Source organism: Myiozetetes cayanensis, unplaced genomic scaffold, assembly GCF_022539395.1.
Source record: "Myiozetetes cayanensis isolate MyiCay16 unplaced genomic scaffold, myiCay2020 scf6-25, whole genome shotgun sequence".
In the NCBI taxonomy this organism is placed as follows: Eukaryota; Metazoa; Chordata; class Aves; order Passeriformes; family Tyrannidae; genus Myiozetetes; species Myiozetetes cayanensis.
In genome coordinates this window covers 14,137,603-14,163,536 of record NW_026087853.1, presented here as the reverse complement: position 1 = coordinate 14,163,536, position 25,934 = coordinate 14,137,603, and the positions used below count along the sequence as shown (strand labels likewise).

Below are 25,934 nucleotides of genomic sequence, written 5' to 3'. Positions count from 1 at the left end.
TGATGACACTGAAGTACTGAACTATTCCTTAGTCCTTCATCATACCTCCTTCCTGTTACAGTCTTTGGCATCATCTTTTCTTTCTGCAGGCAGGTGCAAAACAGAGTGGGCATGGCTCTAGATAATTGTCATCCAGAGCTACAGACTTTAATGGTAATTTTAATCTGGGGAAGGTGTTTAAAATCATATGTTTCTGGACTGGTTGTACTGCAAAGAAGGATCAGTCTTCTGTGTAGAACAGACTCTGCCTCGTGAGCTTGCTGCACAGTACAATCATCTTCATCTGTTGTGCGTGTCAGATCCAGGCTGTATATCTCACACCTGCACCTTGCCATGGTGAGCAAGAGGGAGACAGAACTCACCTGGGGTCTTCATATCCTCACATCAGATATCCACAACTATTTGGAGGACAATGACCACTGAAAAAGCCATATATCCCTTTTCGCCATAATTTGTATTTGTCACTTGTACCTTTCTGTTCACACTGAAAATGCTGAACAGCATTAATAGTTTTCACTAGGTAAGTGTCTTAAAACTAATAAGAAAGGGGATTCTGGTGAAGCTTCTGAGCTTATCCCCTGGTTTTAAGCATCTCATGCACATAAAACACGCAACTGTTTCTTCACACAACCTGTGCAGAGGTTTGAAAGCTTGTGTACCATTTCTTTTAACAAAAAGTAGGTCTTTTGCATATCATTAGCAGCTAAAATTCTTTATCTCAGAACATTTTTTCATTCTTCTTTTCTTTCAGTTATCTTTTTTTTTTTTTTTTTTGGTCAGATTTTTGGGATTCCTACTTAAACCACAGAAGAAGAGAAGAGTTATCCCACCCTGCAAAAGACCCAGATAGTTCAAGATCTACCCAGCGTTTTGCAAGTAGCACAAACCACTGCTCCTGTGAAATTGAGCTGTCAATAGGAAATGACAGGCTGTGGTTCGTGAATCCTATTTTTATAGAAGAGTGCAGTAATCCTTTTCCTCCAGATGGACCTCCTCCTAAAAGCCAGGCTGTGAGTGTTGATCTCCCCCCTGCCACCACGATCACTGAAAGGAGATCTCCCCGCCGGCCCCCTCCACCTCCACCTTCTCACGCTGCAGTTCAGAAATCTTCTCTGAAGCTCCCACAGGATCCTATGACTGCTTGTGAAGAAAACAAGCTGTTTCTTAAGCCACTAGGAAAGAGCACAGAGGAAGTGAAAGCTGAGGGCGGTGACATTAAAGAAGAAGAAAGGAAGCAGAGTTGCTTGGGCAGTGAGCCCTCGGCAGTGAGCCCCAAGAAGGGCTCCCAGCCCTCTGTCCCCCCACGGAGGCGGCTGTGTGAGAGGACCTTGGAGGAGAGCTGTGCGGGTAAGCCTGAAAGTTGTGAAACGCTGAAAGGGGAAGGGACAGAAGAAAAACAAGGTACAAGCACAGAGAGCAGAGATAAAAGGTTGCTGTGCAAAAAGGCTGTAGGAATGCCTGGGGAGGTTCCCAAAAGGGCTGTATCACAGTTTCAGGAGATGAAGCCAGAACCTGCAGAGAAGAAGAACGACATGCCTGAGATAAAAATCAATGCCATTGAGAAAGGAAAGCTACCTCCTATCCCACCACCGAGAAGGAAGAGGCTTTCCCAGGTACCAAGGATCCAAAGCTCCAGCCAACTGAAGCTAAGAACAGTGGCAGAGACAGCCGAGGCCACAGCTCAAGCTGTGTGCAAGGACAGCCCAGCTACAGTGGCAGGTGGTGCCACTTGCATGCACACCAAGACTGAACCAGAACATGGCCACAAGTCTGTCAGCTCAGCTGAACTGAAAGATTTGCACTTGTCCCTGGAGGACGTGGGAGGCAGCACAACAGCTCAGGCATCAGCATCCGAACCAGACTCCTACTCTACCAGCAGCACAGAGGATGACATGGAGATGCTGAGTAGTTCTTCTGGTAAAAAGACACACTCCATGATCTTGGCCAAGGCCAGGAACAGGCTGTCCTTTGTGAACCTGTCCAACGTCTTCACAGTCTTTTTGTCTAGTGACAGGAAGCTGCAGAAGAAGATAGTGGAACTGGCACAAGACAAGGATTCATACTTTGGCAACCTGGTGCGGGACTACAGAGTGTACAGTTTAGAAATGATGGCAAAGCAGAGCTCCAGCACAGAGATGCTACAAGAAATCCGGCTGATGATGACGCAGCTGAAGAGTTACTTGGTGCAGAGCACTGAGTTGAAATCTCTGACAGACTCAGCCTCCTACACTGAGGAACAGTTAGGTAGGTGAATGTGGTTTATTCATCCTTGGGCGTGATTTGGGAAGGTGAGGAGGAAGACAGGATTATGCAGACACAAGTTCTGCTTTACAGAATTATAAACCATCTCTTAAAATCTGAGGGGTATGTATTGAAGTCTACCCTGTGGTTGCCAGCACTTGGAGGAATAGCTCTAAAACCTGGAGACCAATGAGGGGGGAAAACTCATTAGGAATGTTTTAAAGGGAAAAGTTTAAGCAGAAGACATGTGTGTCCATGCATGTGAGAGAGGCATACATGTATGTATATATGCATACACACTCATACAAATATGAGTCTGTGTAGGCTTGCACGCACAGAGTTCACTGGAAACACAAAAGGCCAACTTCCTCCTCCACAGTTGCATTCCCCGTGGCCTTCCACATCCACTGCTCTGCTCTGAGGATGGAGAACTCCCTGCATGTGGCAGGCAGATTAGGGGTCAGTTGCTATCTCACAGAGAGGGACAAGACTATGATGATTCTGATGGCAGGTTGGAGCAATCACTTGATGCTGCCCTGTACTCCTCAGAGCTCAGAGGTGTGGAAGAACTGCCTGCTGCAAGACTACTGCTGGCTCCAAAATGCAGCATTCACCTCTTTGCTGCAGCCATAATTTACCTGTTTTTAACTGTTTACTGGTGTTTCATTGCTTCTCATTCATATCCTGTGAGGAAATAATGTTCTCCTTCCCTTCTTGCTAAGGACTGGACTGGTCTGTTTAATGTAAATCCGTGAGGGAATATACAAAGAGCTGTAGGATTTTTTTATCCCAGCCAAAGCTGTACAGCCAGAAAAAGTGTGCATACATGCACTCACATGCTCTTTCGAAAGCTTGAAACTGTTTCTTGTGGATCTGAGAACCAGTGTAGAACTATTTATGGATCCCTAAGTCAGCTTAAAATAAGCTGGGACATGGGAGACCCAGAACATGGTCAACCACAGAAGTGACCAGGGATTCCAGGAGATTCTGCAGCTCCAGTAGGATCTAAGGTGGGACCCAGCTAAGCAGTGAGCCAGGACTAAGAGGCAGTCCACTGCCAGTCTCAGCAGGCCCTGCTGATTTCTTTCTCATCCAGCAATGGCTTCATGTGATCCTATAGACTCCCCAGCAGAACAGACCCTCTACCAGCCCCTTGCTATAGCTAGGAGAGGATACCTACAATTTTGCTTCTCATGCACCTTATGTAACACCTGCCAGTATTGTCCCAGTAACCTCTTTCTTCGAGGCAGAGGGGGTGTCAGCATTGAGAGGTCTGTCTTGAATCTTAGTTATTTGAGGTGGAGAGGAGGCAGAAAGAAGTGTCCTTCTTACACTTGGTAGAGATGCATGTGTACAAAGATCCCACCACCTTCCCACAGACATGCCTGGTTGGATCTAGCTCTGTTCACTGACAGTTCCTTAACAGAATGATGTGGCCCAGTCAGCCTCAGGAGGACTGTCTTCTGTGGAGAACAGGGATTTTCACTATGGAAAATTTGTCACTTTAATTTGTCCTGCTTCAGGCTGATTGATTCTCTGGATTCTTCAAAATAATTGCATTTTGCATGCATAAATTTGACTGCCCTCTGCTTCATTCCTTAGTGCCTGAGCAGATGAACTCTTTTGCCAGTGACCTTTTTGCCTCAGTGCAAGGGGGAATAAGAAGATGTCTTGCAGTCCCTCTAGCTCTACCTCTGGTTTCTAGAAGTCAGACAAAACTTTTTCACAGTTTCTCATGCTTCCTTTTGTCTTTTGTCTCACGCTAAATATTAATCAAACACTCAACCCATAAATACTATTTCCTCATCTGTAGGCTGTGTAAGAGGTGTCTTAAGTATGAGTAATTTAAAGTCACTGAGCAGTAATGCAACTTCTGACCTGGTGTTGGTGTCTATCTCAGCTGGTGGCTACAGCCACTTTGCAGTCACTGAGGAGAAAGGGTGCTTTGAAGATAAAAATTTCATCCCAAAGTGAATATCTCAAACAGGTCAGAGGGAGAAGGAAATCAGATGAATCCCACCTGGCCATCTGTAAGGACAGGGCTTGGAAAAGAAGCACGGTTAGGTGAGGTTCCTCATCTTTTCCCAGAGAGGGCTTTCCTGCTGCCTGATAGTGTCATGCTGGTCAGCCAGCAGTCAGGCAGAGGGACTGCTGATAGCAGGCAGTCTTCTACAGCTCCAGTGGCAGAGACCACACCCTGATGTTCATCTCAAGCCCATCTAGGCCTTCTGGAGGGTGTTGGTAATGAAATGTTTACTTTCTTGGATATAATTTCTGTTCCCTGCTAACAGCTACACAGTAATGGTCAAATAACCAACCACATACCGCCTTAGGACTTTCACTTGCACCTGTACTGCTGTGTCAATTATTTCCTGTGTGCTTTTCTGTTCTCCCTTCTCTATGCAGAAGTGATTGCTGAGACAGCTTTATACAAATGTGTCCTGAAACCTTTGAAGGAAGCAATTAATTCTTCATTAAAAGAAATACACAACAAAGATGGATCCTTACAGCAGCTGAAAGAGAACCAACTTGTGATACAAAACACAACTACCACTGACTTAGGCATCACAACCAGTGTGCCTGAAACAGTTGTGATGGAAAAGATCCTTCACAAGTTCGCAACCATGCACAAGACCTACTCCCCAGAAAAGAAAATTGCCATCTTGCTGAAGACCTGCAAACTCATCTATGACTCCATGGCTCAGGGAAACCCAGGTACAGCGCTTTACTGAAATGGCATCCCTCGTGGGTCCTTCTCCATGTACCGAGGGAACAGGCTTTCTGATACAGCTGGTGTGGTAATATTCACATTGGAGGTAACAGTGATGGTTGATGTGTTTGGTATCAGCTGATACACAGGTTGTTTTCAGAATGGGATGGCAAGTAACTGTGACGTTCTCTGCACTAATAACAGGTATAAGATGTTACCTGTTTAAGCTCCATAACTCAAAACCCCAGATATCTGTAAGTGTGTGTGTTATGTGTCATGTCCTTTTTGCACAGGTCTTCACACAGCTCTCCATATATCCTCGGGGCTCTGTCCCAGCTTGTAGCAGAGTAATGGCAAATTCTAGAAATGGGTCTTTGGGAAAAGTCTCTTGGTTTGGTCTTTACAAAGTTTTGCCTAATTTGAGGAACAAACAGAATGCTAGTACTGTTTGTTACTAATTCCTGATGCTCCAGTGAATTCCAAAAGCCACTGCTTCTTCAGTGTGAGGAAGTATGTGCTCTGGGTGTAAACATAACTTGGGCCTCAGGCCAACCACCACTGCACACATTAAACCATTGGCCTGCAGACAGGATGCATCTTTGCAGATAGACCAGAAGTCCCTTCCTTCAGCAATCATCCTTGCCAGTTCAAGAGCTTTTTTTGTATCCTGGTGAGCTGATGACCAGCCACGCATAAATTTGGAGAGAAGCCAGGCATTAATTTGCAATAAGCTGTGGTTGTTCAAGAACTCACAATCTCCAAAGGTGCTTTTAGCTGTTCTGCTTTATTTTGTACTGGCAAGACCTGGAGCACTCATATGTGGATTATTGTGTCCCTGCTGAGCCTCACCTCAAGGTCATCCCTTGGACAGTAAGCAGCAACGTTCAATGACCAATCTAGACAAATTAACAGCAGAGTAAGAAGCCACCCCAGGGCTGAGCCTTAGCTGCAGGGTGGACAGGACCTCTCACTGTCCTTAAGTATTATGAGAAGATTTGGACATATGCAGGGAAATTTGATGTAAATTTTTTAAAACAGTTGTGTTATGTTTGAGAATAAATTTAGAATAGATCAAGGACTTCCAAACCTCATTAAAACCCATGTAGGAGACATGGTCTCCTTCTGATACCAGTGATGTGTTATGTATATGTGACACCTTAGCTCAGGGCTGGAATTTCTCTGTTGAAGGAAATACTGTTGTGTTATTTTATGTAACAAAAATTAGGGGTCAGGGAAATAATTCAAAAACCCCTACATTAAAAGATCAACATTTATGAAATCAGATGATTTCATTGTGGTTTGCTCTGCCAACCGAAGTGCATAATTTTGGCCAGCTCAGCTGTTTTCTCATGTTGAGTACTACTGCCAGCAGGGTGTAGGTCAGAAGCTGATTTCAGCCCTAGGCATCCAGTTCCCTCTCCCTTATGTATGATCAGTGATGCATATCAGGGCCTGGTCAGAAGAAAACTGGCCTGGAGCTAGGAAATGTACCCCAATGAATTCAGACCAGAAAAAAAGAGGTTAAGGGGAAGAGAATGCTATAGTCTAACTCTTGGACAGTGGACTTGGAGAGACTTGGAAACGCCATGTAGACCCACTCAGGAGTGAAATGTGTGAAACTTCTTCCACAAAATGAACGGAACCCAGATCACTTTCATTTTCCACCTGGCAAAGACAAGTATTCAGAAATCTGAAATATTTCTCTGACAGGGATTTCCTGCCCATGGCGAGCACGAGAGCAGCTGTGGGCTGCTCAGACCAGATTTCAGTGGGTAGGAATTCTCTCTCCTGCTCTCTGCCCATCTCAAGAGCAACAGCACAGGCCCCTTTTTGCTTTCAGCCATCCATGAGGAAGCACAGTGCTCTTCACACAGGAAGAGCAGAGGCCATGCTCAGCTTCCTGTGCAATAGCCTCTTCTTTTAGCTCCTTTTCCTCACTACTGAATTAGAAAGTTCCTTCTTCTTCCAAGATCAGTCAATGGAATACAAAACTAATCATTCCCTCTGCTGCAGGACTGAAATCAGTCTACCCCTGTCAGAAAAATCATCTGTTTGATGAGGTGGTAACTACTTATGTTGTGTATTTTAATTTGTAATTTGTCCACCCTTTATTCCCTTTAGGATGACCGTAGGATGAGCTGACCTAAGAATACAGTTTCATATCTCAAATCAAAGTGCAAATACCACCAAATCAAGCACCTTTTTTTTTTTTTTTCTCAGATCCATATGAAAACACAAATTTTTGAACATTTTGAGGCACATGTACAGCAATCCTGGTTTGGCCAGGATGTCCCAAGAGGTACTAAGTTTGCTTTAAAACTAAGGATAGGCTTATTCAGGAACATCTGTGTCTGTGGTAGTGCCCATCTTTGCACTGCTGAAACTTTGAAGTCTGCCTTGTCTGACTCCATGTATATTAAGACATTTTAAAAAAGGAGATCTTTGTTTTGATTGCATTTTATACTATGTGACAAAATCTGGCTGATAAATTGGCTGTGGTTGAACTCCCTGATACTTAAAGCTAAGAACTGAACGGGTCAGATCCTCAGCTGCTTTAAACTACCATCTCTTCCTCAAGTTGAAGGCAATCAGCTTGTGGATCTGATTCATCACAAGGAATTAGGAAGGCAAGTTCACAGTGTTTATTAATACACGCTTCTCCCAACAGACCACTGAGCACAACTGCAAAATAGAGTTGAAACAGGACTGATCTATCGCTACATGGAGCTGTAGGTGGCCACAGATGGGTATCGTGCCCAGCTTCTCATTATGTGCTTTGGGGAATCAGTTGATGGAGTTCAGGTGATTCATCTGGCTAGATGTAGGTTTCTGCTTTAGGGTGAGATGACTCAAGGCAGACTCCAATGACAATATTGATTACTTTGTTACTGACTATAAAAGGAATGTAGAGGTAATGGTTCAGATGCTCATATGTACTGTGTAGGCAGCGATATTAGTAAGTGAATCCTTCCCGAAGGGACAATTATGAAAGTATTGAGGCGTCTCACTGAGCTTCTCCGGCTTATATACAGACTTAAATAACAGCAACATATGCCTCCAAGAATGTAACCTACAACCTAAAAATATGTAACCTGCCTGCTAAAAATACTAGGAATTGTTAGTAAGAATAAAATGCATTTAACAAACAGAAAACAAACAAAAAAAAGAGTTTGGAAACCCACCCCCACAAAATGGCTGGCTTTTTTTTTGGCATTGTTTTATCTGTGCACTAGAAAAAAGTAAGAGGCAGGAATCATGCTGCTCCTACGTTTGGAAGGCATGCCACAATACCCACAGGGACAGTTGGGCACATAGCTGATTTATGTAGGAACACTGTAATCTTACGTAGAAAAAACACACCTGTTATGTATCTTTCAGAAATACCTTTACTCAGACAAAATATTAAAGGTGTATTGTGTGAGAGAAAGAGAATCTCTGCTTTTCATCAAAAACACAAGTGTCACTTGTAGAGTGAGAAACTAGATGCAAATCTGCAGGATGTGTGGTGTATACTGGCAGTGATGTGCCTGGAGGAGCATCAGGCCTTGTGCTTCCCGGGAACCGCCATTCTGTTGAAGAGAACTGATGGAAAAACAAAAATAGAGCAGCAATAGGCATTGGTTTGTGAAAAAAACCTGTGAGACAAACAGATCAAATTTGATCAGTCCATCAACGAGGAAGATCAGGCATGGAAAAACTCTAAGTTTAAGTTGGAAGTTTGAAAGATGGGCAGTCTGCTTTCTAAGGTAATTCAAAAAGAATGAATAGAGGTACAATTTTCTTACTGCGATATTTTTAACTTGTGAACTTCCTAAGATTATGAATCTTCATCTTTGAACTGCACAGGGAGCTGAAGTACAGAGTTCAAAACCTGTTCTGTACTAGTGATGGAACTGGCTAGGTGACTGGCCCTAAAACACCTGATTGAATAATTTCTCTTGCATAGTTTTGCATGGCCAATATATAGTCGACTTTTGGAAAAAATGGACAGATAGGACATATATTCCACTGGAATATTTCTCTTCCTCAGCTTTTAGAAGGAAGTTTTTCATCCACTATAGAGTTGAACAGACAGATATTGGCTGCTCTTATGCACTCCTATATGGCTCTGCAGTTGATAAAGTCTTGTGTGTCTTCAGTGAGATAGCTGAACTTGTGGAAAGGAAACTGGACTCAAATACTTCAGCAGCCAGTGCAGAACCCATGATAGAAGCTCCTAAAGCTAAGTCAGAGCAATCCCACCACGTGGCTTATTATCACATCACACTTCTGAGAAGGAAAATAAAGCTATACATAACAGTTTGATATCTTTGGGAAGAGGATGCTTGATTTAAGTTACTATTAGTAAAGACTGATGGACTAGAGATTTAGGTTTCTTGCTAGCTAGCACATTTTCTGCATTTGAATCAAAGAACCAGTTAAAATTTTTCATGGGGAACAAATTCCTCTGATCTCTAAACCATATGTTTTCGAAATGGATTCATGCTGTCTGCATCTATTAACTCGCTTAATTCAACTATACCGTAAATGAAACCTTGCTAAAATAGTATGAGATAGACAAGAGAGAGTAAAATGCTAGGAAGGACAGTGGAAGGCAGAGGAAGGACAGTTACAATCTTTCTTATGATCTTGAACAAATCTCTCTTAATCTTTCTGTACCTCAGGTTTCCCAGCTATAAACGGAGGCTAAAATCCATATTTCCTTGAGATCTGCTGCTAGACGTCATGCCAGTGTTCATAAAATATTAGAGCAAGGTGCAGGCATCGTCACTGTCTGCTGGCTTTCAGAACATACGTAGAGGGAAAAGGAATGCATGAATGTGTTAAAATAGGCTGTAATTTCTTTATGGAGGCTTGGGCAGAATTCCAGTTGGTTTAAATCATGTATTTAATTAATACCCATCTATTCAAGTGCTGCTTCCCAGCCAGGAGCTGACGTTGTATTTGCTTTGCTATAAACATAATAGGATGAGTTTGTGGCAGAAGAGAAGGTTTATTTTAAGCTTCTTAGAGTTATTTATGAAATAAATGTTTCCTGATCCTGTAGGGAAGAAGGGGAAATAAAGCAAGCAAGTCATATCTGGAGTAAGACACCACCACCCTGAATAAGCAAGTTCAGTCCCATTGTCACTGAGACCAGTGGCAGGGTCAGAGCTAGATTTAACTCTGTCATCTGCAAAAATACCCCTCTGTGAGAGACCACAGATGGAGCAAGCCACACAGGTCTAGGAATTTGGCTCTGGCCCAGACTGACAGTAGAGCTGAGGAGGCATCAGCCTGCAGAGAACATCCCCACTGCAGCTCCCAGATGGACCCTGGTTAGTGCCCTGGTGCTTCTCATGGGACAGGAATCATGTGGGTTACTCAATGCTGAGCAGCACCAACCTTCCGAGTATCTTGGTTCACAGGCACTATTTCACATATCTTTGTGGTCTCCTGCCTCTGGACATATTTGAGTTGCTGACAGCATCTATTCACCCCACAGATAGACTGAAATACAGAGCATCTCAGGGCTGAGCTTGGTCTGATGGCTGTACATGTCAAAGTTAGTTCCTGTGCCTGCTGTAACATCTAGGGCCAGCAGAAGAAGGGGAGATTCAGAATCCTGCCCTCTCAGGCACCTGTCCTTGTTTCCATGTGCAGTGAGTGAAGTTGTTGCAATGCCCACAAGAAGTAGGTGCAATATACTGTGCCTGACCTGCCCTTGGCAACACTGAACATTTGTGGCAACACATGGAGTCAGAGCTAGATCCTTGATGACTAGTTTTGATTTCTCTTGTTGACAAATTCTGCTCCTGCTGACTTCAGCTTTAGCTACAGATGTGGATATTTAAGAATCAGGCATCATATACCCCTAAGTGGATTAAGGTGATGTGTAGTAATTTAGTCAGGTTGTGAGGATACAGCATATGGAGAATGTGTTCTCTTTCCATTATTGCAGTCAGACAACCACATTGAAGCCATATAAACAGCTGGAAGTCCAATAATATTCCTGTGAAATCTTAAAGTTGAGAAAAGTTTATAACAAGGACTGGTGGGCAAAACATCTAAATTAGCTTGTAGAAATGAGATAGAAAGTGATGAAAAATAATTGACTCCGTGCTTTTTTATACATACAGCCACTTCTCAGCCAAAAAAAGAAATAGAGAGATTCTGTAGGAGCTCTTCAAAATTGTCCTCTCACTTCAGCTGACACTAAAAGCTGACGAATGGGGACATGGAATTGTTTAGTTCCAAGTTGCTGTTTCCACTTTCATTAGCTGGTCAGTCCACTGTTGGGTTGGTGATCTCCTTTGGTGATATTTAAAAAAAACCCACAATAAACAAACAAACAAGAAAAAAACCAAAACCCATGGGGTTTTTTTGTTTGGTTCGTTTGGTTTTTTTCCCCCCAGTGGATAGGAATTTATACTGTGAAGTAGCAACTTTCTTGAATGCCCTAGTAGACACAATATGAACTGGTGATAAAAGAAAAGTAGTAGGAAAAATTCTGCAATTGCTGTTACACAGGAAATCCCTTGGCATTTAGGAAATTAGAATCATTCTATCAGTGCCACTGGTCTGTAACTACTATATCATAAAGAAAAAGTTTTTAGAGAAGGGAAAAATAGCCTACCAAATCTTTGGCATTTCATCTTCCTTTATACTAGCTTTATACAGAACTGACTCTCTTGGCCTCTGATTTACTTGGATCAAAAGGAGGATAGGGCTTTTCTTTGTGCATTTTTTCTGTTACATTTCATGTCTCAGTTGTGTTATCTCTTTTTTTTTTTCTGGAAAATATTAAATAGCTGTAATACTAAACTGTTTGTATTAAGGCAATGTATATGACAGTAATGAATTGGACCCTTCACAGAGCTAAAGCTTTCACAGAGGCATAAGCCAAGGCAGCAACAGACAAACAAAATGTCCATCCAGATGTTAATGGAACAATAAAGTCCATTTATAGTTTGACTGAAGAGTGAAGGCTGTTTCTTTTGACTAAAGGCAGCCATAATAAAGCAATCAGAATTGAAAGCGTTAATCCAGCTTTCATTAAATAAATTGTCTATGCTGTGGCATGTGTGGGCTCTGTCAGAAACAGACTGAGTTACAGCTCTGACAATCTCTCATTCTCTAACACTTTGTTTTAACTGGATCAGCTCTCTGTCCACTGGATATATTACTGGGTTTATTTCAAAGCCACTTTTTTTTTTTTTTTTTTTTTTTTTTTAAATCAGGGGCTAAGCTCATGTTTATTTGAGGCTTCAGAAGAATATTTTTCTTTGCCAGTGGAGAATCTGCGTCAGCTATGAATGACAAAAAAAGAAACCTGACTCATGGCAAAGATTTGAAATAAGTCAGTGGGAACATTTGAGAAATAGGAATTTATGCCCTTCCATGGAAGAGCATGTGTACTATGGAACAAAAACAGCTAGAGTATTAATTTCAGCAGAGCTATATCAAGGGTAGCTTTGACTCTTTGAGGTGAGGCAAGCAATTCTCAAGTGAGACACACATGGCCCATGAAACCAACACATCCAAATGCACAGGTGAGAAAATCTGCCTGCAGTCTGAGGAAAGACATTCAGAATGAAAGTACTTTGGTGTTAGGTTGAGAGGAATGGTCAAGTCTGAATGTTGGGAAGATAGGCCTGTTAAGAAACTTGCTATTGTGGGTTTTCCATGATGAATTTATGACATGTTGGTGGAAAGTGAAAGCATCTTTCAAAGGAGAAAAGTTATCCTTGTTGTTCTTTGTGTTTTATGTAATGAAACTTCAGTTTGGATTCTATTTTAAGTAATAATTATTTACAGTGATGACTGTTAACATGCATGAGGTTTTGTCCTCAGAGATCCCAAAGAGTTCTTACAGATTACACATTAGATCACTTTGTTAACTTTGCTGGTGGTACGTTTTAAGCACCAGAAATCTTGAGCACCTGCTGCACACCAATTTCAAAAGCTAAGCTGAGTCAAATGTGAAAGGCTTTTTTGTTTTCTTGGCTAGATACCATGGCTAGAAAGATGATTCCTCTTAGATCCTAGATCTCCCTCTTGGGAGACTGTTTTAATTAGGTACAGATAGTGTGATGTTTTGCCATCTGAAGGAACACAAACACAGAAGTCTTCAGTCCTAAAAGCCACTGTCTCAAATTCTATTTTCTGGGTTTGGGTCCCACATATAGTGTAAACCTAAGAGAATAAATATCCCTAATGCATATAGGCAACTTCCCTACCAATATTGCCAACCTGAATTGCAGTCTTGATGTCAGTGTCAAATCAGAGTGACAAGATAGGAGCCTTTGCACTCTTTCAAAATTGCCACATCTGTGACCAATGAAGTTGAAGTCTCTCTTTCTTCAGTTAATACAGAATGGCAGAAATGGAGCTCAATAAAATTTTCAAGCTCATATTTTAGGCTTGAAATGCTCTTTCTCCTTTTCAGCACTTTTCTTTGCTGATGATTTTGAGCTTTAACTCTTCAGGTAACGTAAGCCAAAGTCTGCAAAGGACATGATGGGTAAGAAGTTGTCACTGTAATGTTAGAATGTGTTTTTGTGGTGAGTTTTTAGGACCACCCTGTGTTTCTCTTTGTTCAGGGAAGCCATATGGTGCAGATGACTTCCTCCCTGTGCTCATGTATGTGTTGGCCCGCAGCAACTTGACTGAAGTCCTTCTGAATGTGGAGTATATGATGGAGCTCATGGACCCTGCTCTGCAGCTAGGGGAAGGTAAGAGTACAGTGTTTCCTCGTGGGATATTCACTTTGGAAATCATTATTTACCTCTTTAGAAAGACTCTGGCTAGACTTTGTGGATAAGCTTTGGCAAAGCTTTCAAACCTGAAGTTCTAAAATTGTTGTCAAACACTTCAATTGCTTTTAGCAGTGCAGTGCCAGACACTAGCTAGAAAGGCAGGGATCCAGCATAAGTGAGAACTGAGTTGCTGGATTAGTGACCTGAACAGAGACATCTTGTGTTCCTTGGCCCAAAGGCTGAAAAGCTAGAAGGTTTTTGCCTATAATGAAACAGCTGCTGCAAACCATTATGTGGACACTTTTATTTATTCCAATTTTAGAAAACCCATTTTTTAAGCTGTACCACATGCCTGAGGCCTGACATCATTCTCATGCTCACTCTACGCTTAAATTTGAGTGAACTCGCTGATAAAGTTCTCTGACTCAAGTATTATAGCAAGGCAGAGGAAGAAAAGTGGGATTAGAGAAGAATATCAAGTTTGGATGTGAATAAAGACCTCTGTTGCTAGAGACATGACTACCCCAGGGAACTGTGGGTCTTTAGTTTCTTAAATATAACCTGACAAACAAATGCTATTTAACTGACAATTATGCACTCTGAAATAGGAACACAGATCATTTATCACCAAGTAGTCACTAAACCAATAAAACGGGTTTTATTTTAGACTTTGGTTTGGTAAGTGCTAAGATTCTAGAAAGGAGTCCTGGATGAGCAGCAGTGGACTAATTTTATTTATATTAAATAGAGGTATTAATCTGAAACTAAGAGTGTGTCATCCCAGCACAGTGCAGAGGAGAACAAAAGTAAGTACTAACAGAATGAGTAGTAGCAATGTATTAGTAAGGTGTTTCTACACAGACTAATTTTTCTGCTGAAAAGAATTGTTAGCAGAAAAAATGCTAGCCAAAGAACAGCATTTTGCTGACATAACCAAGCTGTTCTTGGTGACTACACTGCCCACAGGTTCTTCATTTCAAATGGGCACACTACCAGGCTGGTTACTAAAGTCAGCTGGGTTGGGGAGCTCAGGGTATCAAAGGCAAAGCTGGCTGGAAGTTCTCTTAATTCAAAGATGCAAAGACTGTGTGAAATGTGCACTCCAGTCAAAGGGGAAAAATTTTGTGATGGAGTTCCATATCAAACTGGCTGAATAATCACATCAGAAAAGAGGACTGAGAGTAACTGCAGATACAGGGAATGGGAAAAAAAAGAACATCTCAGTGAAAACAGCTCTGAGATGACAAAGTATAGCAAAGATGGCAAAAGTTAATTTGAGTTAGGCCTTTCAAAGTTGAATGGCAAAAGGTGATTGATTCAGGCACAAAAATTAAAGCAGAAGTGAGAAAACTTGGAAGTGCACAGGTCAATACCCTAAATCACTTAAATTTGTCCTTCAAATGAAAAATATACTTAGAATTAATTTTATAACAATGGTAATATTCACTGCTGGGGCAAAAACAAAGATAGATGATGGGGTACGACTGAGTGGAAATAAAGATACTTAGAAGATATCTTATTAAGATAATTTATTCATAAAAAAGTTGTAATGAATTCCTGTTGGGTGGGACTGTGAAATCTTCCTCCCTGGATTTTGAGTGAAAGGATGCACCAGGCTGTGGATCCTATCATCCCATCACGGAGGCCACTGACTCAGCCAGAGCAGGAGAAATATTGAATGACAGATAAGGAAAGGTAGTAATTGTATGTAAGAGGGGAAAAGTGGCACTTCAGGGTTCTTAGTCTGTTCCCAGCAGTTCTTTGTGGGAGACAGTAAAGAAGCATAAGAGTGTTTTGGGTGCACGCAGACCCCCATAGCTGTGGACACTCCTCATCGATCCACCGGGGTATGAAAAGTCAGATGGCAGTGTCTTGGCCTCTCCTCTCCTACACCAGACTTTGCTGGTGTTCTAAAAATACTGCTCTTAAAAGAAGTGCCGCCTTAGCGGCCCTCAAGCGAGCAGCCGCACTGCCGGTGGAGCTCACGGGCGCCGCGGGACCGCGGGATGCTGCGCGGCTTGGGTGGTGCGCAAGTGCCATCTAGAGGCAACTGCAGTTAGCGTGGAACTCACTAAAAACAGGAGTGCTTGCTCGGCTGAGTGGCCGCTGTTAGTTCTCCCCGTTTTCCCGGCACCGGGATGCTGGGGCGGCATCAGGGAATGGCCTCGCCGCCGCTGGGACTCTGCGCTGCTGCCCCGCAGCTCTGCGGGCCCATCCTGCCCTCCCACCGCTGGACGGCGGAGCTGAGCCCGGGCCGGAGCTGGGAAAGAGCACTTCGACCAACCCGGTGCCCCAGCACGGGGTGCCCTGCAACCAAAGCAGCGGCTTCCTCATGAGCACCTCTGTCCTTATCAGGGCTTGTCTGCACCTCTGTTGATGAAGCCAGTTCTTATCATGGTCCAGCTGCTTCCCCGTGGCTGCAGTTGCTTGTTTATTAGGTACTGCAGTCAACACCACAGCAGTCAGGGAATTTCTGAGGGAAAAGGGCTTTTACCATTCTGTTCTGTTTCTCTCTCCTGCTGAGATTTATCTTGCGACTCTGAACAGTCCAAGAATTACAGGCAAACACCTGGGATCCCTTTGTGGTCAATAGAGCAGCGAGTGACTTGTTCCTGCACGTCTGACATCCCACAATGGTACTGAGCCCACAAGAGACCTGGGGTCCAAACATTCCATCAGTGTAGCTAGAGCTAGAAGGCTGGATCCAGGCCTTTTGCTTCTCCTGCAAGTACTGTATAATTGTTTCTATTTCCTTGGAATATGGGGACTGCTTATGAGCCCAAGTTACAGACCTGTTGCATGGTCCCTGTCAAACACAACAAAAAGATAGCCATGCCCCAGAGAATAAACCATCTGTGCCTTGAACTTGTTTGCAAAAGCAGCTTTTGTAGATGTTTCTCTTCAGCCTGTATTCCCCCCTGGGACATCTACAGCCTCAGCAGTCAGGGCAGTGATACTGATGTGGAGCAGGAGGGAATGGAGGACACTGGTTGTAAGGTCTCCTTCGGCTGGGTTAGGATCAGTCACCCCTGCACTCCTTGCAGCGAGGCACAGGACCCCTATCCAAGAGTCAGACAGCTGCCACTGCACAGGCACCGGCAGGATGGGTGAGAGTGGAAATGAATGGCCCATGCTGACGTGATGTTCATACTTTTGCCCTTTTCAGGTTCCTATTATTTAACCACCACCTATGGGGTCCTGGAGCACATCAAGAACTACGACAAAATCACTGTCACGCGGCAGCTGAGCGTGGAGGTTCAGGACTCCATTTACCGCTGGGAGCGACGGAGGACGCTGAACAAGGCCCGAGCTTCCCGCTCATCAGTGCAGGTAGCTGGCATTATATTCTAGGAAAAAAGCCTGGAAGATGAACATGCTTTCTCCACACTTTTGAATTTTTTAATATGATAATTATTTTAATACAAAATTAGTTCAAATTACTATTTTCTGATCCTAAAAAAACACACCTCATTTGAAATACATATTACTTACAAAATGCGTTTTGAAGTCTCTAAGTATTCTCATAACATTGTAGTTTTAAATATGATTGTAGAGTGATTTTGTTGTTCGTTCTCAAAGGAGGCTTGCTGGGAGACTTTGCATGTGGAGAACCATGGCAAGGATACAAGGAGCCCCTCTTCTCCATCACCCTTAATGCCTGGGCAAATCATGGGTTAAACTGAAGAGATGTGAGCAGGCTATGCAGGGCTGTTACTAGATGACATAAGCTGGAGGAGGATCAGAGACATCCCAAGAGTCGAGCAGTCAAGCATCTTCCAGAGCCTGTCTTGTCCTGTCCAGCAGCAGGAAAGACCCGGCAACATCTGGTTAGCTTTGAAGCCCATACTGTATATGGCCCGGTGAAGACCTTCCCATGCACCTGTGGGAGAGGGTCCCGAGAGGGATGGGTGCTCTGGGCCTCCAGCCATGGTGAGGTTGTGTGCAGGTCCAGCCCCACGTCCTGTGATGGAATTGTCACCCATGGGGAGGCAGCAAAGGCCACATCTCAGGTTCTGTAGAGCCTTCACAGTGCGGAACTGAAAATTGTGCATGCCGGGGCATGTGTGTTTCTGCGTGTGTGTGTTTGTGTCTGTGTGTGTGTGTGCTCGTGTGTGTGTGTGTGTGTGCTGTGTAAAGCCATGGGAAAGTCTCCTGAGGGAGACACACGGTCCATGTAGCCCAGTGAAAAGCATGGAGTTGAACAGGTTTCCCATGTTGCAGTCAAACCAGTCCCTGATGATCTCAGAAACTGTGAATGGTGAATGAGATACAGCAAACATCCATCCAGCCCTGAGTGCTGCTCTGGCAGTAGCTCATAGCAAGTACCTAGCATGGAGCATAATAACTGAATGAACAAATGCCGCATCGCCCCAGAAGATTCCCACCACCTCCAGCAGTTGAAGGTCTGTTTTCCACCCCTTTGAATGAGGGGTAATATCAGACATGTGAGCCCATCCTGGCAGAGATAAACAGCATGCTGATGTGTTCAGCAGGCCCCTGCCCATCCTTCTGGCTGCCTTAATCATCTGCAGTGATATGACATAAACACAGTTTGGAAGCCCACAGTCCACACATTTGGCAAATTTCACTTCTGCTGAGGAACCTCAGTATTTTCTGACCAAAATGGTCAGGAATTTTTTTGAACTTCACAGATAAAAATTAAACATGCAGGTCCCACTGTGACCAAAAGCTTTCTAGATTCTGTTCCTCATGTGTTTGGCAAGAGGAAAGTTGTCCCAACAGTTGTTACTGCCTGAAACAGGATACAAGTAAATCAGCCTTCTCAGCATAACATCTTCTGCTATTTCCTTCCTGATGGAAAGAAGTTCAGAATACACACCCCCAAGGTGCTGTTTGGGTGATTGTGGAGTTACAAGGGTCACCACACTGCCTTTTCCTGTTTCTGGGAAACAAGGGGTTTTCAGGCCAGATTGCTGACGTTTGTGATTTGTTATTCTGGTTTCTCACTTCTTTGCATATTCTTTCTTCAGGAGCTGTGAAAAAATGGGACAATGAACTGATGCAGATGGTTCACTAACGATATTCACCAAAATCAGAAAAAAACCTTTCACTTATTTGGTTTTACAGGGCTAATAATTTGGTTAGTTTAAGTATTTGCTGATTCAGAGCCTGTCAGAGGGGAGAAAGGAGAAAACAGTTAGGACATCAGAGAACAACTGGAGGATATTTGGGAGCATTTAGGAGCTCTAGGCGGCTAGGACTTTGGGGCTAAATTCTGCTTCCTTCAGTCCTGTGTTAACTGCAAGGCCTATCCTCATGTTTCTCTTCAGGATTTCATCTCTATCTCCTTTCTGGAAATCGGTGCTCAATCAAGGACACTTGCTTCCCGGAGCGACACCACAGCTGAGAAGCTGAGCCAGCAGTGTGCCGACAAGTTTGAGGTCTCCAATCCCAAGGACTATGGACTCTTTGTTTATGTCGATGACCAGTGGCTGCAGCTGGATAAAGATGCCCTTCCTCACCGTATTAAATCCTCCCTGCTGAAGAGTGAAACCAAGAAAGATTTCCATTTTATTTATAAACCAATAGACCCTGAAACACCACCAGTTCCAATTGTCAAAGAGTCAGACTTTCTCTAACGGGCCATGCTGTTTTTTTGCTGTGTTTGCTGTCATCCTGGAAGGGCTGGATTGTTTACCTTGTGAGATCTCTGGTATCTGCAGTTCTCAAAAGGTCTCCAGAGTGTGTTCTTCAACACAGTGCAGGTGGGCTAATTGTAGATGCTGTCTGAACACAGGGCATTTCTCAGCAGAGTTCATTTGCAGAAGTAAATGTAGCATTCAGGAGAATGTTCATCCTCTGGAAAACTTGAAGTATCAAGCCTCATAACCTCCCACTGGCAACTAGCTGACATTGCACAATGTAAATGGACAATGGAGAAAATCCAGGTATCTTGCAGAGAAGTGGACATTTACTTCATAATAAATTGTGGCAGGTGTGCATCACCTCTCTGCACAAGGCCTGTGGAAGGTCTGCACACACTTCAGTCTGTTTGGAGATAAAATTGTGTTTGTGCCTTACAATATCTGTTCACCCAGTTTGAATAAACTGGGTCTTGTCTGATGTATTTAGTGGCATCAGGATGTCACCTGTGGCAGAACTCCATCTCTGTCTTGCTGTCAGCAACATCTTTGCCTTTGAAATCCATGTAATTACAAACCCTGCAAGATGATCCTGTGCCTTCACTAAGAATACATTTTCTGCCATCTCTTTGTCACTGAAGACAGGTAGCTTAGGCATTTTCATCACTGTTTTTCTTAAAGGCTGGAAGTCTTCACCATCAGTTTTACATGTACAGCAGTTTTAATCACATTGGTTGTATGATAATGTCTGGTTAATTGCATATTTATTTCAATGTGTGATATGGTGCAATTATTTTGAAATAAGCCTGTGTAAAGAATCTAATAATTTGCCCAGTGTATCAAACCAGATTAAAATGTTAAAGTCAAAAATAACTAGAATTAAATACCTGTCCCTTTTACCTGGCTGTTATTTTCACTAGTGTTATCCTAAGTCCCACCAGGTTATGACTTTAATAAATTCAGGCTGTTGCAGGCAGGAATTGCTAATTCTCCTTTCTACCTGTGCTTTCAGCCATTCAGTCATTGCAGACTTAAATTTCCCTGAACACATAAATTCCCACAGAACACAGTGAACCAATGCAAAAATGTAATTAATTAAATTTGAAAACAATTTTTCAGGGTTGGATAACAGAAGTGTTAGGTGCAAGACAGGTCCATGTTTTTGGGTGCCTTCATTCAGGCAAGGTGCCCACTGTGAACACAAGATATTGGATTGTCTGCATGTTACACAAACTTGGAATCAGGCCTAGCAAAACTCTGATTAGAAAGAAAAGGTGTTTTACTCTGGGTTTTGCTCAAAGCTTTTTTATTGTTTCCTTCCATTAAAATTAAGAAAAGATTTGGGACACCTTGGGCCAAGTTGCCCAAGATCTCTGCCTTATTCCTGAAGCTCCAAAGGTAAAATGGTATCACATATACCTGGTTATTCTCTTAGTCTCTGGGGCTTGAAATGAATGTCTACGTGCCCCAGCTGTAGTGTGCAGGGGCCAAATCTGCATACAGATAGCAAACCAGTGCTGTCCATCTGCCAGCTTGGGCTGCATGCACGTCTTACCAGGAAAGACAACAACCAAGAATGAGGAACAGTGAATAACAGCAATCTTCGTTTTGAGGATATCATGTGCAGAGCCTGCAGTGTGTCACACCAGCTCTGAGCTGACTCCAAGTTCATGGTTATTTCTGCTTATGTGCAGCTGTTGGCACCTCCACCTTGCCTCTGGGCAGCACACCCACAGGATGCCAGAGCTGAACACCTCCCTTGTGGTGTCTTTACCCTCTTGCAGGACTGTGCGCTCCTGCTGGGAGCCTGTGCTGCTCTCAGGGTGGCACTCGGTATGCCATGACCAAACCTGAGATACAGGTTTCCAGTATCAATCTGGGCAGTGATGCTGCTCTCAGGGCACTCGGAGGCATGGCTGCCTCCAGTGCCTCCCCAGTGCCCCCCCATCCTGACCATGGTCTGGAACCCCATTTCAGCCTCCCAGGGCTGTCAGCCCCTACCCCAGTGATGCTGCAGCAGGACTGGTCTCAAGCTCCCCATAGCCCTGCCCTGTCTGGTCTTAGCCTGTCCCCATACCCAGGGAGATGCTGGAATGCCCAGGGCTGGGGCTGTAGCAGTGGGACAGGCCCACAGAGCACCCCATGGTCCCTGGAGCTGCTGGCCTGTCTGCCTCAGCAGCACATTCCTCGTGCCCATCAACAGGTAAGGATGTCAGCTCCCACCCTTTGCCGCCCTGCCTGGGACATTCTGTGCCAACAGCTTGGCAGCAGGCCCTCACCGAGGGGCTGGGTACAGGGTTCCTTAGTTCCTCCAGCCATGAGGCAACAAATCCTCACCCTGCCTGGTTCCTCAGCTTGCCACCAGCCTGAGCGTAGGGTAAAGGTCATGGCAGTTTTCCCTTCTGTTTAGAGCACTGCCAGTAAATCCCTGACACAGCGCAGAGAGGCTGGTTGTCCTATTTCCACCACAGGTATCATCACTCATGTCCCTGTTTCCTAAGGGCTGACCTGCTCCATGTTGGCTCTACTGAGGATGATCTCAACTGTCACTCCTGAGGCTGCAGCTGCAGGGTGGTCCAACCTCTGGGCAGCATCACTTACAAACCTTCCTTTTTTCTCAAACCTACCGTCCCACACACTCTTCAAATCCTCTGTTTTGCATCTGCTCTCCCAAAGGAGATGCCCCCTTCCATCTCTCACCTCCCTTTTCCATCCAAACCATGGGCCCAAACTAGCTCTCTGGTTTGCCTCCCACCAGCCTTCTCACCCCTCTTGACAGGACTCCGAGCCATGTACCCACCTCACTTCCCACCACCTGTGCACATGTATCATCACACTGCATGAGGTTCACTGGACTGGGGGTTCCCAGCACCAGACTACAACATCTGACCAACAGCTTGGGTCTGCCAAGGCTGCTCCAAGTTACTTTAAGCAAAGATGTGTATGGCTGCCAAAGTCCTTGGCCTGATCAGGTTATCGTTACACTGTAACATTCACAGTCAGTGAGCCCAAAAGTAATCTGATAGGTATGAGGTTAAAGTAGAAACATGGAAGAAAAAAAGCTAGGACTGATCTGCTGGGTATTTCTGGACAGCAACTGGACTTTGCACCATCCAGGGCTGAGCAACAGATTGATGAACTGAAGCGCTCCAGCACCTCCTAAGTCAGCAGCTGGACTTTGGGGCTGGGGGGCATTACAGGATATAGAGTTGGTCAGTGGAGCCTGTGGAAACTATGACAGTGCTAAATCACTGCAATCTAAATGGGCTCAGACTAAAATTTATCAAAGTCTAGATCCAAAATACAGTTTTCAAAATGCAAGGAGTGCCAGCTGAATTTATGTGGGCTTTTATGAAGGCTCTTAAATTGCACATGCAACATTTTCCTCTGGCATAACAACTGCTCTGATTTGATTTGCAAAGATTGCCATGTCTCTCCTGAACTCAGAGATTGTTGACAGTGATGCGAATTACTGTGCCTGACTGTGAGCTGCCTGGAAGGAAGTCCCTGTGCTACGACTTGGTGCAGAGCAGGTCTTGCTCAGTGGCACATCTGGCCTGTTTGGTCCCATTATACAAACCACCAGCAACAACTTCACTATTCATACATCTCTGGGGCACAGGGATGACCTGGCTCCTCCAGGGCCTGACCACAGCTATGCCTTGTCAGGGAACACAAGTTGGGAGATGACCCATATGATGGGATCCTGGAGGATCCAGAACAGAGACAGCTGCTGCCTCTCCAAGCTCCCAGCTCAGCAATGTAGGGACCCAGGCTCTGCCTGCACCAGGGTCATGGAGGAACAGCCTGTCTGGAACAAACTTGCTTTTGTTTTAGTGACCCTAGCAAAGCTCTGAGTCCCCAGCGTGGAGATTGCTGGAGCAGTTCAACACATCCCTTCCTCTGGGCCTTGGGCTATTATCTGACATTACTGATGGTGAGAGGAAAAAAAAAAAAAGTCAAATGTGGGAATGAAATGCGCATTTTTAAATGCTCCATGGGATTTCATTCATTGAATTTCCTATGGGGTTTCCTCATGCTGCAGCCCAGGCGAGAAGGAAGCAGTCCAGCCTTATGATCTGTAACCTCCCCTGGTTAGTCAAGATGGTCACGCTGTGAATCATGCACTAGCCCTCACGTGAGCCCTCAGCAGACAGGAGTGTTTTGACCAAGTAGGGTTGTGTAACCCAGCCAAGGCCTCTTCAAACATTCATTTCCAGAGAAACCTTGTGCAATGATCATACATTTACTCACAAGGAAAGGATCCCAGTGTGAAAGAGAGGAACAAGGAGACCTCCTGAACCCGGCAACTTCTGCGAAGAAACAAGAAGCATGTGTGGCCTCTGCACGCACAGATCTAATGCCAGTTTGCACCCAGCAGTACAATCTGTCAATAAGTCATGGAAATGATTACACTGGTAGGTCATGTGTAACCTAAAATAAAAGCCACTGAGATCAAAGGCAGTTTTCCTGCTGAATTCAAAAGCTTTTGGGCCTCCACATGCTCCAGTCACACCAACTGTACTTTGAAACCTGGCACAAGACTGTGTTTTCTCCACAGGTTTGTGAAGTGATTCAGGCTGGCAGGGACCCCTGCAGGTCAACAGTCCAATCCCTGCTCAAGTGGGGCTGCCTCCCAGGGTTTCTCAGGGCCTCGTCTTTCAGTGCTGCAAGACTCCAAGGCTCAGGGTCATGCAACCTCCCTTGACCCTATGCCAGCATTTCAACCCCTTGCACAGTGAAAAATGTTTTCCTCCTATCCAGCTGGTGTGAAGACCCTGGTTGTTCTACCAGAGTCTCTCCTTGGATGAGTGTTGCTACTGTAGGATACTGGCCAACTCTGCTTGTGGCGTGTGGGATTGCAGAATTGTACTTCTGTTGTCTCCTGCCTCTTTTGGGGTATTGTGGCCCTAGGAAGGAAACGGCCTCTGATTAAAAATTGCGTAAGCTCTTGGCACAAAATGCTGCTTAGTCAGCACTTTAGCTTAAGCATCCTTTCCATCTGATTCTCCTCCATTCCTGTTCTCACAAGGCAGAGTCTGACCACAGCAATGAGAGGCCTTCAACTTTCTGCCCCGAGATGGGCACAGCTGCTCAGCACTTACCTCAAGCCATCCTGACGAGACAAGATGCAGCTTGGTTTGAAGAGGACTAAAATAATACTGCTTACTGAAATCTCTAAAAAAGTGCACTATCTCCAACTCACATGAACTGCTTTCTGCTTCATTGCTGGGAGCAAAGGGACAGAGGTCACCCGTGCTCTGAACCAAAACTGTGTCCATCCAAGTTTGCCTTCTACAGAAATAGCCAGGACACGGTGGAGGCTGATCATGGATCTGCCCTCCAGGTGCTCTCAGGGGAAAGGCACTGGACTGCTGTGTGCAGCAGGATGTTGGGCAGAAACACACAGTAGATTTGGCACATGGGTGGGAAAAGGGCCTTGAACTCCATTCTAGCAGTAAGGAGAGGAGGAGAGGAAGCCCTGGCTGGGGTGAATGACACTATTCCCAGGGGTTACACATATATGCAACCATTCTGCTATTTTTGTAAATAACACAGCCTCAACTTTGCCCTGTTCTGCCCAGTGGTGAAACTTGCTGGAAATCTGACAGTTTTCCGTATTCTGCATTCCAGCACCCCAACATTCTAGGAATGGTAGCCTGAGCAGGTGCATGCCTGCAGGAAGAGTGAGGGTGTCTGTACTTGCCCAACACACCACAAGATACTCTTGCACAATCCTAGAATTATTTTCTCATCAGGTTCTATTACCATCCCAAAATAAACAGCCTGCAGTGTCTGTGTGATGCTATTTGGAGGCCTTAAAATAAGTGTATTGATCAGTGCAAGTGAAGGTTATTGTTTTTTTCTTCTGTTTTTTTCTGACTGTTCCCCTAGTGACTGCAAAGGAAATGGGTCTCTGGATATGAACTGAAAATTCAGTAGGACAGAAGTGCTTTTTGCAGGGCACAGATGAGAACCTGTTGCATCTCAGGTAGCATTGTGGGTGCCGCGACACCTTCAGCAGATTGTCCATCTTTTATTTTGGCACATCCCTGAGGGAAGGGGTAACTGCCATTTAGGACTGTGAAGCTCTGGAAATCTCTCTTTCAAGAGCAAAATAGAACACAATCCCACTTTCATGTTTCAGCTTTGCATCTCAGAGCTACAAGAGTCTGCAAGAGGGTCAGGACACGTGACAGTAACAAGTGCCACCTGGGGTGTCACTGATCTCTGAAAATAAGAATATGTGATTTTTCACCTGATAATTACTTTTTGAGGTCTATTTATCACGGCTGGAGACTCCTGGCTGTAAAGTGATGCCAACTGTGAGGAACCTGGGGGGCTTTTTTATTTTCACCTCTGCATTCCAGATATGAAAATCCAAAAGAACAAAAGCCCCTTCTGAATGCTTCAGAAGGGGTGTTTATAAAGGGTGAAAAAATTGTTAAACCTATAAACTGGTGATGGTAAGTGCTTCAGGAGCAGCCTGGACTTCTAGGGCAGAGAACTCTAGAAGCAGAAATAAGTAAAACAGCTGATTTAATGTATAGATTCAAAAGGGCTTTGAAAGAGTAATTTCTGTTCTTTCAAAATGTTTGGGGGCTCCTGGCTATCTTTTCTTGATAGCAACTAGACTCACTA

General features: G+C 44.3%; 1 protein-coding gene across 1 annotated transcript in view; it reads left to right on the top strand.

Annotated features, from left to right (window-relative positions):
• Positions 1-20,239, top strand: part of RIN3 (Ras and Rab interactor 3) — a 67,813-nt gene extending 47,574 nt beyond the window's left edge. The window contains exons 6-10 of the mRNA XM_050336907.1: positions 781-2,244; positions 4,648-4,956; positions 13,534-13,665; positions 16,856-17,019; positions 18,981-20,239. Coding sequence (XP_050192864.1) covers positions 781-2,244; positions 4,648-4,956; positions 13,534-13,665; positions 16,856-17,019; positions 18,981-19,289 — 2,378 coding nt within the window. The 3' untranslated portion in view covers positions 19,290-20,239. The remainder of the gene's footprint in view (positions 1-780; positions 2,245-4,647; positions 4,957-13,533; positions 13,666-16,855; positions 17,020-18,980) is intronic.
• The last annotated feature ends 5,695 nt before the right edge of the window (positions 20,240-25,934 follow it).